The 19,184-nt window shown below is 37.3% G+C and overlaps 1 protein-coding gene across 1 annotated transcript; it reads left to right on the plus strand.

The window, feature by feature from the left end:
- Nucleotides 1-1,504: 1,504 nt before the first annotated feature.
- Nucleotides 1,505-16,955, plus strand: LOC135083169 (uncharacterized). Its single transcript, XM_063977903.1, has 10 exons — nucleotides 1,505-1,702; nucleotides 2,330-2,379; nucleotides 3,109-3,267; nucleotides 5,210-5,329; nucleotides 8,723-8,860; nucleotides 10,040-10,236; nucleotides 10,666-10,868; nucleotides 11,468-11,693; nucleotides 13,517-13,844; nucleotides 14,489-16,955. The coding sequence occupies exons 1-10, from the start codon at nucleotides 1,649-1,651 to the stop codon at nucleotides 14,652-14,654; spliced, it is 1,641 nt and encodes a 546-aa protein (XP_063833973.1). The 5' UTR covers nucleotides 1,505-1,648; the 3' UTR covers nucleotides 14,655-16,955.
- Nucleotides 16,956-19,184: the final 2,229 nt, after the last annotated feature.

Genomic DNA, 19,184 nt, shown 5'->3' on the forward strand with positions numbered 1-19,184 from the left:
ACAAAGGTATTATTATACATACGTACCGTATCCTAATAGGACAAACTGCACACTTCACTCTTGGGTTATAAGCCGTGCGTTAGACTTCCATAATGGCGGTAGAATAGGTACGTCGGTACGCTACCCTACCTAGTGGAAGTTTTCATACTTTCCCCGGATGCATATTGATAAAGGTAGTTTACCGTTTATTTATTTTGTTGATTTATAAATCAACACAATCCGTCCGATGGAATTCGTATGTCTGAAATGGTATTGGTAAGTTGGTACTTACAGCTTATCAATCACATCACATCTTGCGACTATCCCATTACACCACACCATCCTTTGATTTGACCTCTACGCCAACTCTTGCTCCTCTTCTGCACGTGGACATAATATTTCCTCTTTCCTTTTGAAAATAAAGACATCTAACGGAAAAACCTTTAGGAACAAACACAGCTAAAAAGGAGTGTTATACCGTTAGGAATGAACATTGCTAAAAAGGAATATTAGTTTTAAAACACATCTAACGAAAACCGTTAGGCACAAACATTGCTAAAAAGGAATGTTAGTTTTAAAACACATCTAACGGAACACGCCGTCAGGTACGAACATTGCTAAGAAGAAAAGTTAGCTTAAAAACATATCTAACGAAAAACCGTTAGAAACAAACATTGCTAAAAAGTAATGTTACTTTTAAAACACGTCTAACAGACTACCGTTAGGTACAAGTATTACTAGAGAAGAAAGATAATTATTTAAAATTACACTGAGTTAGATTGAATGCAATCTACCCCCGAACGGTAACACCGTTGTAAAAATAAATTACACTGCGAAATAAGTAATCACAGTAATTTTTATAAGTTTTCAGCCAGTACATAATAATTTAGAAGTACTTACATTATGATGGTAATATTTTACCTGAATCACGTCACGACTAGTACCTGTGAGATGGGTCGCGAACTAGCGGAGCTAATTCTACGACCGTCTCGAACGGGAACTAAAACACCAATGGCGAGAATATCGAAACCTAGTTTCGAGCTACCGTTGGTGGCGCTAGTGTCGTTAATTGAGGCGTGCTTAGGCGGTGGGGGACCGGAGCGGAAGTCACGTGGGCAGATTATACGTCAAAACTAGTACTCAAACAGGAAAAGACAGACACTACTCTCATTATAAAGGCTTCGAATAACGGTACAGTACTGTTTAATAACGAGTTTTTACGATTTGTAAGAATTAATTTATTTAAAAAGGTAAATAAAGATGTTTTTGGTTTTGTATTTAACAAATTATCAGTTTTATCGGAATTAATTAATTGTCGAATCGAGTCACACGATATCTTTCGATGACTTTGCGAATGCAGTACGATGATACGATTATTTTTACGTTGCGGCAATCACTAAAATTCGCTAAAATGACACTAATGACGTTTAAAAAGTGGCACGCTCGGCTTCATACAAATTTTTTCACATGCTGCATCTATCTATATCTGTGACTGTGTGTCTGTCACTCAGTCAATCAATTGTCAAAAGCCAAGCAAGCAATTTTCTGCGTGCGATCACCGATGGTTTGGGTTCGTTTGTAAATGGATAGTGATTCGTTATTTCGTTCGCAATTATTAACCGCAAGCAAATGACCAGTTGCTAATTGTTTTCGCAAAAACATCTGTTTTATGATTTTGTTGAAGTTTCTGCCTGTGGCGTTGTTACTGCACAGGCAAGTTTTGGTAAGTACATTTAAATCTCGCCACCTACGTATTTACATAAATCATTAGCAATTAATCGAAAAACAAAATAACATACGATTAGTCATGAATTGAGTCAGTGTTTTGTGATATTACGGGTAATTTTGTACCAGTATAAGTCTTGAGAGAATGTAGGGCATTTGATGTATTAATACATACGCAATACGGCATCTTACACAAGTGGGAGATTTTTCGTAAAGAAATACAGTTATGTAGGTACTTACTTTTGTAAAAATGCAGCTTGAAGTAGCATTAGGTAGGTACTCCATAGTTCTACAGACAAACACTTACAAATTTTATTTTAAAATGGAATCAATTTGAAACTTATTAGTTTTTTAATTTTATTTTATTTCAAAATAAATAATTTGTGAGCTTCTGTATCCTTATTTGTGTTTCGTTTACTTGTTCCCAATGTGTCACACCCAAACAAATAACACTGTTTACTTGAATTCCCATCCTGTAACACTGGTATTGATTGACACACACTTGCTGACAATCAAAAGTGATAAAATCATTTTATTAGATTGTGTGTGGCAAGTGTATACAGATGTGTGCCAAGAAGCTTGGGTGTAGACATTAAAATTAAACTTTATGATTTATTGTTTTCAGGCAAAAGTTCCCATAATGGATGTAATCAGGCAATGGCAGAGTATAGCTTGGTAAGTGCTTTGAGAAACCTAGTTATTTGCTTATGTTCGAACATGTTATTTACTGTGTAAATGTAAAGAGAGCTGCGCCGTATAAATTTATTTTGATTAATGTAAATCTTACAGCTACTACTGATATTCAAGTATGTATGAACAAACTTGACACATGACTACTGCCCCCCTAGACAAAACGCACTTTTTGATCGAATCGAAAATCGAATCCGTCAAAACTCCATACTTAAAAGGGGCTTTTCGACGACTGGTTTGCGATTATAATTTGCACTTTGTCTAGACCCACTGTAAGGCTTATTTCTTCACAGCAACTAGACCTAACCTTTGTTGTGTGTTATTTACTTGTTTTTAAATAATAGACAACACTAGAAAAAGGTCAAGGACTGAGTATGGTCATTTCGTCCAAACAAATAATTTTTAAAGTGATTGTGTGTCATCTTTATTGATGGTACTTCAACCCATTGAGTCTTAGATCGGTTGTCTAAGGCCCTGTTTACACCTGTATCTCACCTTAAGAGCAAAATATGTGACGATTTGTAAGGGTTACAAAATATGGAAAAGGACTGATTTTTTTAGACTTTTTATGTAATGCTATAACAATATGAGCTAAGCATGTTGCTATTCCTAATTTATTTGATTTTTTGTGACAATATTCTTCTTTTAGCCTATCTATATCTTTCATTAACAATTTAGATCCTATTCTATTCTAGCAATATTATTATTCTGCAGGTGCAAACCAGACTGGTGTTTCCCCAGCATGAGTAAGGAGACGAATGAGCTGTTACGTCAGTGCGCTAACCTGCCCAAATTGGAGTTGTCCGATGACGTCGAAGAGATTATCAAGAAGAGCAAGGCTTTTCCCATACCGTTTCCTATTGAGACTATAAGGTATGTACGTTTATAAATCCTATACAGTGTGAGTCACGTTAAAGTGTACATATGAAAATAGATGAAACTAGACCTATTTTTATCGACAAAAAAGAGGTCAAAAAATTTTTGAGATTTTTTTTTTAATTTTTATAGAATTTTTTTTCTTCCCATTACTTATTGTAAAGAAAACGTAATAACTTTTGAACTAAGCGGTATATCCTGATAAAATAAAAACAGTAATAATGCTAAATAACAGGCGATACTAAAAAAATACATAAAATACACTAAAAAGTCCAAAAAATAATAAAAAATGATACTTTTTGAAAAAAATCTGCTTTTAAATTCGTGTTTTTTTGGTTGTTTGATAAATTTCTCCAAAAAATGCCCCTATAACCGGTGGTTTTTATTACTTTGTATTATTCTCTATCATATTATCTTTGTAAAACCAAAAATCGCATGTCTCTATCCCTATCACAACGTTTGCAATGATCGTTTGAACAAAGGCCTGCCAGATCGATTTTTATTCAATGTAAAGTGTGCGGCCATTAATGAACCGTGTTGGACAACTATTTCAAATTGCATTCTAAAGCACAGATATCCGTAACCGTAACCGAAACTTTCGGATATCCGAAATAAAAAAATACCCGTAACCGAAGCCGGTATAATATTATTATTCCTATATCCGTAACCGTATCCATAACTGAAACTACATATCCATAGTTTTTATCTAGTCCTTGTCAACACACACTTGTCGGTAAAGTAGGCAGCATGAGCTTGCATGTGTGCTGTTGATAATGTTCTGTGCTTACCACCATTTTTGCCATAATCGGATGTCGAAAGTAAATTTTCACATCTACCAACTGTACCAACTACCACCAACCACTCAACCGGTTTCCATATAATTTATTCAGCCTGTTTCTATTAAATCGGATCCAACTACAGAGCATGGAATCGCCGCGCCGAGCATTATACCTCCGAAATCGAGTAAAAGTATCTCTAAACAGTACAAAACTCGGAATTTAATTTATTTAAACATCAAAATGATTTGGAGCGTGAACTTCCCAGGCTCAATTATGTGAATGGCCGTTTAAATTATGAGCGTAACTGTGAATTTGCTTTATGGTTCTTTTGTGTTCTATACGGAACTATTTTTAGGTAGATGATGATACGTATAATGTCGCTATAGCGTTCTTTTGTATATGAATAAAGGTATAGTTAGTTTCATCCACGAAGACGCGCCCCACCAATTTTTGGTTGAGGAAAACGCAGGTGCGGGGAGTTTGATCCGAGCAATCCGAGCGTCATTATTGTAGTGTGCGTCTGCACTCATGGATGATTTAGCGTGTAGCGATAACACTCACAGCACAGCGTGCTATGGAAAGGGCTATGCTTGGTGTTTTGCGAGATCGAATCAGAAATGAGGAGATCCGTAAACGAACTAAAGTCGCTGACATAGCCCGACGGCTGAAGTAGCAATGGGCAGGGCACATAGTACGCAGATGGCCGATGGGGCAGCAAGGTTCTGGAATGGAGGCCGCGTACCGGAAAACGCAGCGTGGAACGTCCACTTACAAGGTGGACCGACGACATCGTAAAGGTAGCAGCGAAGCGCTGAACGCAGGCCGCTACCAATCGATCAACGTGGAAAGCATTGGGGGAGGCCTATGTTCAGCAGTGGACGTCCTATGGCTGAGACGATGATGATAATAACATTCAAATATCAGCAGAAGAATAATGGAGCGCGTTTTCGTGGATAAAACGATCTATAATAGATACAAAAAGATCCCAGAAAGAATTAAACAATTACTAAGTATCTTTTTCCTCTAACTCAATATCACAGAAAAAAGGCGTAAGCTCTCAGTATGGGAAATACGTCAAAATTACAAGTTTATTCTTCAGATATCTGACGATTAAAAATCAGCACTTAGCATACTTTTCAAGCTGCTGTATTTTTTTTCAGACTAGAGAGACTCAAAATGCGCAGACCGATCGAAAGACTGAAGAAAAACATAGCGTCAACCTATCCTGTCATACATGAGAGGGTACTGCTGTTGATGACACATTTTCTCATTTACAAAAGGTAAGATAACTACTTGATAAGATTGGGGGAGGCTTACGTTCAGCAGTGGACGTCCTATGGCCGAGATGATGATGATGATGATGATGATAAAGATAACTAACAATGTATACTTTACTAGGTTTTTTTGCCCACGTGAATTTCGGTTTGCCAGAAAGACTAAAGGACATCTATGCAATCATCAAGCCTCTCTATTTTTCTATATGTGCAGCGTGGGGAGTGTAGGCCAAATTTTCCATTTCGTTTGTTTCAACCAAATGAGGTCCACTGCTGGACAAAGGCCTCCCCCAAAGATTTTTACAACGACTGGTCCTGCGCTGCCCGCATCCAGGTACTTCCCGCGACCTTCACTAGATCGTCGGTCCACCTAGTGAGAGGCCTGCACACTGCGTCTTGTGGTAGCCACTCGAAAACTTTCCTGCGTTTGTCTCTAGTCAATCAAAGATGGTTATACTCCTGCTCTTCTTCTTAGTCGGGCACTCTTGTCAGAGTGGTCGTGGTTGCGCTGACGAGGTACCATCCGCAACAGTGCTAACTATCCATTGCCTGTCATGTCGTCTCGTTCTATCGCAAGGAATCAACATTTGATGAGAGCTAGACCAAAAACGGAATGAGGGCTATCGTTTTTATACTTAACAGTTGGCACCCCTGGCGATTGACAGGACCTTACTCTACAGTGGCGCCATCTTGATGAGTGTAAATGCGATAGTCCTCCTGCCACTAGCGCTCACCAGTTGGTGCCACTGTCTTCGCTACTAGCAAGTGACAGGACCTTACTCTACAGTGGCGCTAACTGGTGAGCGCTAAAACGATAGCCCTCATTGGATAGTTAATAGTGTGGCCGTGTGTACACGGTGGGGTGATGTCATCTCCGAGGGTAGCTCTCCTGGCGATGTGCTTCCATTTCTGACGCTAGAGGCTTCGCGAACTCGCGAGTACACTGGACTATGGTAGACTCAGTGGCCTTTGTGATGGCATCTATCCAGCGGGTTGGCGATCGACCGTGTGCTTTCTTGCCTTCAACCTGGCCTTGAACTACCAGTGCTACTATACTCCTGCAGTGGAGACTAAATACCCTTATGTTCCGGCAGTTTATTTATTTATTTATCAACTAGCGGCCGCCCGCGACTTCGTACGCGTGGACCTCGTTTTACTCCATTAGGGGTGGAGTTTCGTAAAATCCGCTCTTAGCATCTATAGCGCATACATTTTAAATTTCAACTCTCTTACTTTAAACACATAGGACTTTCATAATATAAACTTCCAACCCTCCTTTTATCTCCTTAGCCCCCGTGCGTGGTTGATTTCTAATGATACATTTTCAGTATATGTACCACCACCACCACCACTATTTCAGCCATAGGACGTCCACTGCTGAACATAGGCCTCCCCCAATGCTTCCCGTGTTGATCGATTGGAAGCGGTCTGCGTTCAGCGCTTCCCTGCTACCTTTACGATGTCGTCGGTCCGCCTTGTAGGTGGAAGTCTCACGCTACGTTTTCCGGTACGCGGCCTCCGTTCCAGAACCATTCTGTCCCATCGGCCATCAGTTCTGCGTACTATGTGCCCTGCCCATTGCCACTTCAGCTTGCTAATCCGTTGGGCTATGTCAGCGACTTTGGTTCGTTTACGGATCTCCTCCTTTCTGATTCGATCTCGCAAAGAAACACCAAGTATAGCCCTCTCCATAGCACGCTGTGCAACTGAGCTTCTGTATACGGCCTATAGTGAGAGGCCACGTTTCCGAGCCATAAGTTATCACTGGTAACACACATTGGTTATACACTCTAGTCTTCAGGCATTGAGGTATTTTGGACGAAAAGATGTTGCGTAGTTTCCCGAACGCTGCCCAGCCGAGTTGGATTCGACGATTGACCTCCTTCTCGAAATTGGACCTACATAGCTGGATCGTTTGTCCGAGGTAGACATACCTACTTGTCGACAATCTCGAGAATTGAGCTCCCAACTGAAACTGGGTAGGGCGCAACATGGACATTCGACATAAGCTTCGTTTTGTCCATGTTCGCCCTCAGGCCTACCTGTTGGGAAAATCGATTAAGGTCTTCGAGCATTGTTCCAAGATCTTCCAACGATTCTGCCATGACCACAATATCGTCAGCAAACCGATGTGTACACAGTACCACAGTGTACCGAACAGTACCTATATTATGTACACCTCCACAATATCTAGAGATCATAGTGAGCGTACATTTTAACTTTCAAGTCTCTTACTGGACTGCAATACAGACTTCCAACCCCCTTTTTAACTCCCATAAAGGTTGAATTTTGCAAAATTTCGTCTTAGTGACTACCTACGTTCTAAAAGGAGGTGTATTTCACTTTGATCACCTGGCTTTGATCAGCCAGTGAGACTTGTAGTTTCTGAGACTTCGTGATGAGTGAGTGAGTCACTTAGTCATGCAATTACCTTTCTTTCTACTAAAATTATACGTACCTATAGTAATTATCATTGAAATCAAATAAGTAAGTACCTACCAACCTAAGTAATTAAAATAAAGACCCTACCAAAAAACTAACAAATTACATACAGAAAATAAAAACGAAGTAGGTAATTCTTATCCTATTTAACTACAATCGCCCACGCGCCCATCCCATTTGTCCGCCGCTGAACCGTACCCTAATATTCATCTCGATAGATGGCGGCACATAGTAAGAATTTGCAAAGAAGTTTGTAAAAAGTCACTAATTAACACTTTGACTTGCTCGTTTAAACACAGTGAATGATTCAAATAGGTACATACAGTGAATGGTTCAATTACATAAAATATATCTTTATTTATTAAATTTTCAATATTATTTACGAACAGCGCTATTCATAGTACATGTAATATTTAGTTACTAATTTACTAATGATGTCGATAGATGGCGTTTGACAGCTTTGCCTTCATATTTACGTACCTCAAAAATTTTTGTCAGGCGCAAGAAGATTTTATGCAATGACGATAGATGGCGCTTTTCCACGTCTTATGAAAATCCCAAATATTTTACGGGACCCTATTGTTTTCCAAAATAAAATCTAGCCTATGTTACTCGTGAGTTATGTAGCTTTCGAATGGTGAAAGAATTTTTAAAATCGGTCCAGTAGTTTTTGAGCCTATCCATTACAACTAAACAAACAAACAAACAAACAAAGAAACAAAGTTTTCCTCTTTATAATATTAGTGTAGATGAGCAACATAATAAGCTTACAGGAAAACCAAAGCGCTTACATGTTTAGTCACATTAATTACAATTAAATTATGGTGAATTAAAGATGGTACTTGCATGTATGTGTGTAAGTGTATCCCATGATGGACATGGGATAATACACTTGCAGTGGGAACTAAATAACCCAAAAATAATATACTTACTAAAATAAGTATCTTATTATTCCAGAGAGTTCGGTTCGAGCATAGAGAAGGCCTTCTACAAAGACATGACCGTGCCAGAACTGATCGACAGGCTACTGAAGAAGCGAGCGGCTGTCTTCATGGGCCCAGAGGATACCTACAAATTGGTGACTGGACAAGAAAGGTATTTTTTTTGGATACATTTTGATTGTAAAATCACACCTATTAAGCTTCAACCACTTGGTGTGGTTGAAGCATTACAAGTATGTAGTACCACAATGTGTATTTCCAAAGTATTTTCCGTTGTAATAATATTACTATACAACACGGCTCTCTACAGGAATACAGCCTAAGTTATCATATGATGAAAATATCAAAATTATTGTTTGTTCCCAACAAGTCACACCCGAACGAGTAACCCTGTTTCTCATTGGGAAAAAAATCCATCTACACTCAACATCAAATAAATCGCACCTCCCGCGACAAGCATTTTCAAACGTATGCATCCCCACTTCTCACCAATATTATTGGCACCATTTGAAAGCCTAGTTCTAAACTTCATTTCATTAAAGGAAAGGGTTTTACCCCAAAAATGTGTCTTTAGAAGGATCCAGAGTCACTTCTTCAAAAAATAGGAAGTTAAGCTTGAGCCAACTTTTATGGCTATAAAACTGTTAAGTTGGGATTAATCGCTACCCATCTGTTAAAGAGGACACGTGAGATCATTATTTGGTTTTATAACCATAAAATTTGGTCTAATTGATCCCAGAGGTGAGCCCAAAGTGAGATCTTTTTTCAAGTCACATTAATTTATGGTATATGTTAATCATTTATTAAGAAATTAAATGTGTTTTTCTTTTAGGATATTTATTGGGCTTTCAAATAACACCAATATTATTGGGGCACCATAATTGTGTCAGAAGAAAATCTTTAAAGTTGGCGCCGCGGAAGGTGCGGTTTATTTGATGTTGAGTATATTTACACTGCTACTGATCACACACATTAATTACTTTTAATATCAGGATAAAAGAGCTTTCATTATGAAGAAACAATGTACAAAATACATTAAAAATTTAATAATTAAGTAATCAGCTTACAGTAAGAAAATACAGGTTAAACCTTGAAAAAGAGGCTGACAATAGTGACTGAGTTTCTTGCGCTGCTTCTTCTCAGCACTGGCCCATTTATTGTCCCGAAGCAGTAGTAGGGTTAATACTGGGACGTGTAAAAGTGCATTTTAGAAGCCTATTTACAGAAATAAATGAGTTTTTATGAGTTTTTTAAGGAGTAAGGGTGTGAAAGTGCATTATAAAAGCGTCGCTTTACAAATAACTTTAATGTTTCTATTTTTAATACCTTACAGCGAAGACGGCTGGGAATCAGTGGGCACATTACAACAGAAGCCACCGCTACTCCTAGAAAACTGTCTAAGCTACGATGAGATGAAGTTATCAGCCTTTGTATATGTTAGCAGCCCTACGGAATGCATCAACAATGGATCCAGGCATAATGAAGGGGTTGAGAGCGATGATGATGCGGAGACACACGCTGTTATTGTGGGTAAGGCTATAAAAAAATGTAGTGATGCCTGAGTATCGATAGTTTTCGAGGTGAACTATCGATAGTCATTTTATTTTCTACTAGCTATTGCCCGCGGCTTCACCCGCGTGAAATTTAGTTTCGTCATAAATTATAACCTATATGTTATTCGGGTTTATACACAATAATACTGTAAAGTTTTATCAAAATCCGTTCAGTAGTTTTTGCGTAAAAGAGTAACAAACATCCAGACATCCAAACTTTTGCCTTTATAATATTAGTAGGATTACCAAATTGACATACCATTAAGATTCGATAGTGATACTATTGATATGACGTAGACTTAGAGTATCGATATTTTGTGATAGTCGATTATCGATTAGCATTGCTATTTCATAAAAGTTTCGCACTAGAAATTCTTCCAATTAATTTTAATTAAATTAATTCCAGGTCAAATAGGCGCTCGTTTCGAGCGTACCAACCGTATGGATTACGAGGATATCGTAATAACTGAACAGCAGAACCGCCTTGAGAATGGTTATGGTGAAGAGGTCACGCCTACAACTTGCCTCAATGTACTGAAGACTACTTACGTGCGAAATAACCAGTCGGCCAGGCATATGTGGCGGCAAATGTGGGCAGAATTCTATCAGGTGGGTAATCGACCTCGAAAATCTATATCGATATGACTCGAGATATCCTACGACTGGATATAACATCGATACTACTGATAGTTACCTATTTGCCTTTATTATCAATATACTACTTCATAGTCTTAACTGTACCTAATAGTTGTCTATAGTCTGGTGTGTGAGCACGTAGAATTATGTCCAAGCTTGGGGTCATTTTACAAAATTCTACGTGCTCACAGACCAGGCTTTAGTTAAAAAAGGAAAAAATATCGATATCGATAGTTTGATTGTATCGATATCCATAGTTAAATAGTATCGACATGACTAGCTAAAACTTCAGTACTATCGATAGTAATTATCGATATCCCAACAACACTACGTCACACCATTTAAATTAGATGATCTAATAGCGTCTAATCAATCATCATCATCTAATCTATCGAAAGCGTAATAAGCGAAATTGGTGTTTCAATTTCAAAAAGCAATTTCGCGCATTTTCATCATCATCATCATTTCAGCCATAAGACGTCCACTGCTGAACATAGGCCTCCCCCAATGATTTCCACAATTCGCGCATTGTAATAATTTTTAATTAAAATTTTGTTTTCTTTTTCACTCAGGTGCACAGCGTAACCTACGAAGAACTAATCTCATACGTAACAATAGAAACGAAATCGGAAGAGAAGCAATACACAGACCGGTACATACCAATCGGCGATACAGTAGTGTTCGACAATGAAGTATACTATAAGCGGATAAGCGTGCTAGCGGAGAGCGCGCTGCTTGAAGCGGAGCACAGGGCCAAGGAAGCGGAGAAGGACGCGTTTGTGAATGTGATTGGATGTGGTGAGTGTTGGTTTTTATACCTTTCTATACTCAACATTAAATAAACCGCACCTTCCGCGACGCGAACTTTAACGATTTTCTTCTGACACAATCATGGTGCCCCAACAATATTGGTGTTATTTGAAAGCCCAATAAATATCCTTAAAGAAAAACACATTTAATTTCTTAATAAATGATTAACAATACCATAAATGTGACTTGAAAAAATACCTCACTTTGGGCCTACCTATGGGATCAATTAGACCAATTTTTTTGGTTATAAAACCAAATAATGATCTCACGTGTCCTCTTTAACAGATGGATAGCGATTTATTCCAACTTAACAGTTTTATAGCCATAAAAGTTGGCTCTAGCGTAACTACCTATTTTTTGAAGAGTCACTTCACTCTGGATCCTTCTAAAGACACATTTTTGGGGTAAAAACCTTTCCTTTAATGAAATGAAGGTTAGAACTAGGCTTTCAAATGGTGCCAATATTGGTGGGAAGTGGGGAAAGCATACGTTTGAAAATGCTTGTCGCGGGAGGTGCGATTTATTTGATGTCGAGTGTATTTATGACACCGACGGATTAGCAAGCTGAAGTGGCAATGGGCAGGGCACATAGCATGCAGAACTGACGGCCGATGCGGCAGCAAGGTTCTGGAGTGGAGGCCGCGTACAGGAAAACGCAGCGTGGGACGTCCACCCACAAGGTGGACCGACGACATCGTGAAGGTAGCAGGAAGGCGCTGGACGCAGGCCGCTACCAACCGGGCAACATGGAAAGCATTGGGGGAGGCCTATGTTCAGCAGTGGACGTCCTATGGCTGAGATGATGATGATAAATGAAGTGGAATTAGATTTACTCATAAATATCACCTACTTGATTGTAGCTAGGATAATAATTGCACTTAAATACAAATACCTGCCTTGTCTAGCATAAAAAAAAAAAAAAAAAAAAAAAAAAAATGATAGTTTGTAACTTAAATAGCTATACTGCTTTATTTATTTATCGTTTTGTGCACGATTCAAAGTTCACTATTTAGTTAACAAAATAACACTTTCTTTCTATTATTTGCCGCGAAAGTGTATCACGTTAAGAGAGTATGTATTTCGATACGGTTCACTACATATTTATTTACTACTAGCTTTCCGCCCGCGGCTTCGCGCGCGTGGACTACATTATCTACATATTTTACGGAACCCTATTTTTTCCAAAATAAAATTTAGCCTATGTTACTCGTGGATAATGTAGCTTTCAAATGGTGAAAGAATTTTTAAAAACGTTCCAGTAGTTTTTGAGCCTATTCATTACAACCAAACAAACAAACAAAGTTTTCCTCTTTATAATATTAGTGTAGACTACATAATATTCATTTAACTACCGCGATCTAATATACGATATACAACGCCATCTCTTGGTGTTACAATGAACTTCTTCATAATATTTCCTAATATTAGGAAAATATAATTTAACCCTCAATCAGTCAATGGTAGAATAGTAATAAAATTATTTTGGACTTTATTACCGTGTGTTAAGATCCAAAAATAATGGCAATTTTTAAGTTTTTGTCCGAGAAATGTGATTATATGTTCTGACTAACGGCCGCCCGGGATTTCATACGCGTGGATCTCATTTTACCCCCTTAGGGGTGGAGTTTCGTAAAATCCTTTCTTAGCGGATGCCTACGTCATAACATCTACCTGCATGCCAAATTTCAGCCCGATCCGTCCACTGGTTTGGGCTGTGCGTTGATAGATCACTTGTGAGTCAGTCAGTCAGTCAGTGAGTCAGTCTTTGAGTTATATTATTTAGATAATATTACTGTCAATTTATTTTCCAGGTCTTGGCGTTTGGTCACTATCTCGCCACCAAAACGACGTATACATCCTAACGTTCCTCGAACGAATCCGCTCTTTCCTCAAAAAGGACCTTCTGAACCACGTATCCGACGTCAATTTCGCGTACATACGTCCCAGCAGTGGGATTGTGAACCTATTCAGCGTGGAGAAGAGGATATTCTTGGAGAGTAAAAGACATCCTAGAGGTGGGATTAATGTTCAGCTGGAGAATCGGGAGCCGTCTGCCAAGTTGACGGGAGAACATGAAGGGAAGTTGTTGGTGATGAATTACCCGTGGGACGGGAATGCGCTTCCTGGGAATGAGTTTTGGTAAGTCTTTTTGTTTTTATGAAGTGTTACACGCATAAGCGGACTGGCATTTATTAGCTGGTGCTCAAATCTAATACAGGGTGTCTGCAATCAGTGTCCAATTTTTTTAAATAAACTATAGAACAATTTAACATTACAACTTTATCTTAATTATTTTTAATTGTGATATATTTCGTAGTAAAAATATTATTGAAAATCTAATTCTCTGGTGCCCATATATTAATTTTTAAAGGTTAAGGCTTATTTTCGCGTACCATTATGTCTATTTAGCTTTGTATTTAACTGTGTGTACGTATTCTATGAACGAAGCAAATTGTGAGTCAATTTTGAAACCGTGCGCAGTGAATAAAAATAATTAAAAATAATGTTTTCTTTACGTAAATCGATTAAGTTACTGATTCTGAGTTGCTCCTAAAGGGATATTGATAACAAAGTCACCCTGTATCTATTCGAAAGAAAATCTTTGAATGCAGTTCTATTTCTTTTCAAAAATAAAGGAATGTTTTCTTTGAAAAAATAAATTCTATCTACAGTATTGAGAGTACTTTCCCTCCAGGTGGCATTACAAAATTCCACCCTGTATAGTTAAGTTCTCTCTGAGCTAGTATGTGTGTGTCTTTCAATAAAAAAATCTCTCATTCCAGGCTAGGCAGTCTGTCCGGCTCAGGCGATCCGGCCACCGCATCCTCAACCCAAGTGTCCGAACTCCACAACCCGCACATCAACCCGTTCGTAACCGGACACAACACAAGGGTAGTCGGCAAACACGGCATGAAGACGCTGTCCGAATACTGTGCTAGTTATACGTAGAAGAAATAGTCGGTCTGGGTGAGTTTTTGTCATTGTATTTTGGACTTTATTAAGATGGAATAAGGTTCAATATGAGTTTTACAGTCGACAGCACATCAACCTATACATTTTTGTTGCAAAATAGCCTGTATTACAACGAGATAAGACGCCACTGTGTTTAGGTTGATGTGCTGTCCGTACATATAAGTAAAGAATCCTGCTTGGATTTTTGCATTTTTGCCACCGTATGTTGAACTTTATTAAGATGGAATAATGTTCAAAATATGTTTCAAGAGTTAAATAATAAAATTACAGAAGTGAAGTAAGACGCTGTCCGAATACTGTGCTAGTTATACGTAGAAGAAGAAATAGTCGGTCTGGGTGAGTTTTTGCTACTGTATTTTGGACTTTATTAACATGGGGTACGGTTCAAAATATGTTTCCAGAGTTAAATAATAAAATTACAGAAGTGTGAGGGTCGGTAAGCAAGGTATGAAGACGCTGTCCGAATACTGTGCTAGTTATACGTAGAAGAAATTGTCGGTCTGGGTGAGTTGTTGCCACTGTATTTTGGACTTTATTGAGATGGAATAAGATTCAAAATACGTTTTTAAAGGTAAAATAATAGAATTCAGAAGTACGGTGATCGATAAGCATGGTATGAAGACGCTGTCCGAATACTGTGCCAGTTATACGTAGAAGAAGAAATAGTCGGTCAGGGTGAGTTTTTGCTACTGTATTTTGGACTTTGTTAAGACGGAGTAAGGTTCAATATGAGTTGTACATTAAATTAAAGAATCCTGCCTGGATTTTTGCATTTTTGCCACCGTATGTTGAACTTTATTAAGATGGAATAATGTTCAAAATATGTTTCAAGAGTTAAATAATAAAATTACAGAAGCGATGTAAGCAAGGTATGGAGACGCTGTCCGAATACTGTGCTAGTTATACGTAGGATTGTATAACTTGTAGGTCTGGGTGAGTTTTTGCCATTGTATTTTGAATTTTATTCAGTCGAAATAAGGCCCAAAATATGTTTATTGTGGGGGAAAATAGTTACAGAATTATCGGTCTGTAATTTTGCCAGCGTATTTTGAACTTTATTTAGACGAGATAAAGTCTAAAATATAAAAGCTAAATATAGTAATATAACGCTGTCCGAATACTACGCGAGGTACACGTAGAATTATAAAATTGTCGGCCTGGAACTTTTGCCACCGTATTTTGAACTTTATTCAGACGGAATACGGTCGAAAATATGTTTGAAAATTTTAACTAAAAGCTTTTAAAATTGTGAACGGTTTGGAGGGTTAAAGTACGGTTAGATAGAAGCCTTCCCATTATACGTAATAAAGTTTTAATAAAATTTGTTGCCATTTGTTGACAATTACTTTAAATAAGGCAACTATTTAATCATCATTATTTGCCACTGCATTTTAATCCTTATTGCCTTACATTGCTTCATACAATATATGATACAGTCAGGCGTCAAATAATTTGTGACACCCAAAGTGGCCAGAAAGTTGAAAATACTATCTTATTCCATGGGATGATGACTGGGTAATGAAATCGAAATTCTATTTAGTCCGTCAGACAGATAATAAAAACATTTTGGACACAATGTTTTTAATTTATTTTTCATAATCGAATAATTACAGTATTATAGGTATTGAGTTGAAATGTCGCGTGACGTCACTTTTGAGTAAAAAATCTACTCAAGCGTGACGTAACGCGCCATTTCAACTCGATGTAGCACTTTTATTATTTAATTATGAAAGAAAATGAAAAATATGAGTCTAATATTTTCTAATTATCTGTCTGACGGACAAATAATTGAAATTTTGTCATCTAGCCTATTGTAATAAAGACGTGTTGCGAACTTTTAGGCTACTTTAGGTGCCACGAACTATTTGACGCTGACTGCACATAAACCTAAGAATTTCTCCATTGCATTTTGAAATGTATGCCCTTGCCTTAAGTTACAAAATCAGTGTGCTGTCTAACAAATATACCCTACATTGCATGAGCTATACTTTGACATAGAAATAAACATAAATGTGTATGTGAGAAATGCGAACAATAATGTATCAAAAATGAAAAATATATAAACATGTATAGATGTATATAGAATGTGTATAAATAAAAATGTATGACTGAAATATGTATTAAGTGACAATATATTCTCAAATCAATTGTTGTATGTAACAAGGTCTATTAGGTTACATAGTTATTGTTATATTTTAAGTGGTTTTGTCCTTTAATATTGGCAAAGTACTGCAAGGATCTATAATGCATCTAAATTACTACAACTCAGTGGCTGCAACTTGGAATCCCGCAAAGGACAAATGATTTGTGTTGAATAAATACAGTCGTGGTCAACTAATTAGGGACGTTATATGACTAAAACACAAGACCGTCTCTCCAGTCCGAAAAAAAATCTTTACGAGGCTTTGTAGCTTGTGCCTATTAATAACAAGTAATTTGGCTAGTATTCTAAATATTTAAAGGCCAGAAAAGAAACTAGCTAGTTGCGATCAATATTTTTAAAATAAATAAATCATTGCCACCTACACATTTATTGACCTAGGGATGGACAACTAATTAGGGACACGTAACACTTTCACTGTAAATGTAAATAAATTGGAAATTATTTAAGTGTTTAACATAAAAAGTTTTCATTAATAAATATAGGCTACAAAACAAAATCATCAAACGTATTTTTATAACCAACATGGTTGGTTTTGTTGGTTATAACCATTTGACATCGGCGCGGCATGGATGCAATCAAATCATTACAGGTTTCTAAAGAAATATTATTCCAAACACCATTAAATGCCACGAAAAGCTGATTTTTAGTGCCAGTACGTTGAGCTGCAACTTTTTCCTTCGTTTCATACCATAAGCTCTATAGGGCTTAAATCTGAGTTGTTTTCGGGCCAATCTAGTACCGTCACTGACTGTTGCGCTAGGAACGATTAAACAGAGTACGCGGTATGTTTTGGGTCGTTATCGTGTTGAAATGTTCATGAGACTGGTAAGACTTCTTCAGCATACGATAGCATCGTTTTCTACAATATTTATTTGTATTGGAATTGCTCAAGTTTAACTTCAGTTCTTTTTATAGGTTACACTCTATGTCTAGAAAAACAGCCCCAGATTTTTATATTGCCGTCTGTATGTTTCACCTGCTTCTTCGTTTACTTTGGTATCATTTCGGACTTTACAGGTCGTCACACGTATTGTCTGTCATCGGATGAAATAAGATTTATCTTGGTCTCATCAGAAACAGCCCATTTATCCATTGAGCAAAAGCCTAATGTCCATACTTTCTTGCAAACGCCAATTTTGCTTCTTTGTGTTCCATCTTCAGTAGTGGAACTTTTCGAGGAACTCTTCCTACAAGCTTTGCCTCCACCAGTCGCCTTCTGACGGTCCTCGCAGATACTCCAGCAGTCGGTTCTGGTCCAAAAATCTCGCTCTTGATCAGAACGAAACCCTTAAAGGGGTCTCTCTTTGCGAGAGTGACCATTCTGCGATCATCTTGTGGGTTGTTTTTATTGGCCTCTTCCTTCTAGGCATACTTTCTGTGGTTTCATGATTTTGAAATAAGCCACTGCATCGTAGATTCATGTTTTTGGAACATTTCAGATGATCTGCAATTTACCGGTATGGCCATCCACACTGATAAAGATTGATTATAACTTAGCGCATTGTTGCTTTTCTTTCAGCCCATTACCTTTAATAATTTGATGAGTTTTTAACTCGCAAAATAAGAATTTCGCTTTTCAAATTGACGCCGAAATTACAAATGAACAGAATAAAAGTTATTACTTTTCATTTTTTTTTAATTTAGAAGTAAAAACTTAAGCGTCCCTAATTAGGTGGCCAGACCGTCCGTACCATAATTACCGATTCATGTGATTTGATTAAGATTTTTTATTAAGTTAGTAAGTTTTTTTTTGTTGTTATTGTATTCTGTTAAAAAGTACTTGATATTCAATATGTTTACAAAGTAACAGTCAGTAATATCGAATGAAGCTCACAATAATAGGATATGAACACTTAGTATTGCTTAGTATTCTATCTGTCCCTAATTAGTTGACCACGACTGTATATTTATATTTGAGCAATAAATAATTCTACAAGTTGTCTTTCAAATACAGTGGACGTCACAAATGTATTCCATAGAGAAGTTTTTTAAGTAATCAAATGTTCAGCAGTGGACGTTCTATGGCTGAAATTATGTTGAAGTAATCAAATAACTTGTAATGACACTAATTTATTGCTGTTATTTAAAGATAAATAAATTATAAAGATCCTTGCAGCAGCTTTTGTATGTTTTTAGTTATCGAATTTTGTTAGAAATTTCACTCAATGTCACAAAAATCGAACACCCTGATATTTTGATGCAAACATGCTCACATTACAGTCTCACAAATAAATTACTCCATAATTACTATTTATAGACGATATTATAAGCATTTCAATAATTATGAATACCTATTAACTTTGTTTTCTCTTACAGCGAATAAAAGTCGTTTCATTGGAGCC

Source organism: Ostrinia nubilalis, chromosome 23 (assembly GCF_963855985.1).
Source record: "Ostrinia nubilalis chromosome 23, ilOstNubi1.1, whole genome shotgun sequence".
Taxonomy (NCBI): domain Eukaryota; kingdom Metazoa; phylum Arthropoda; class Insecta; order Lepidoptera; family Crambidae; genus Ostrinia; species Ostrinia nubilalis.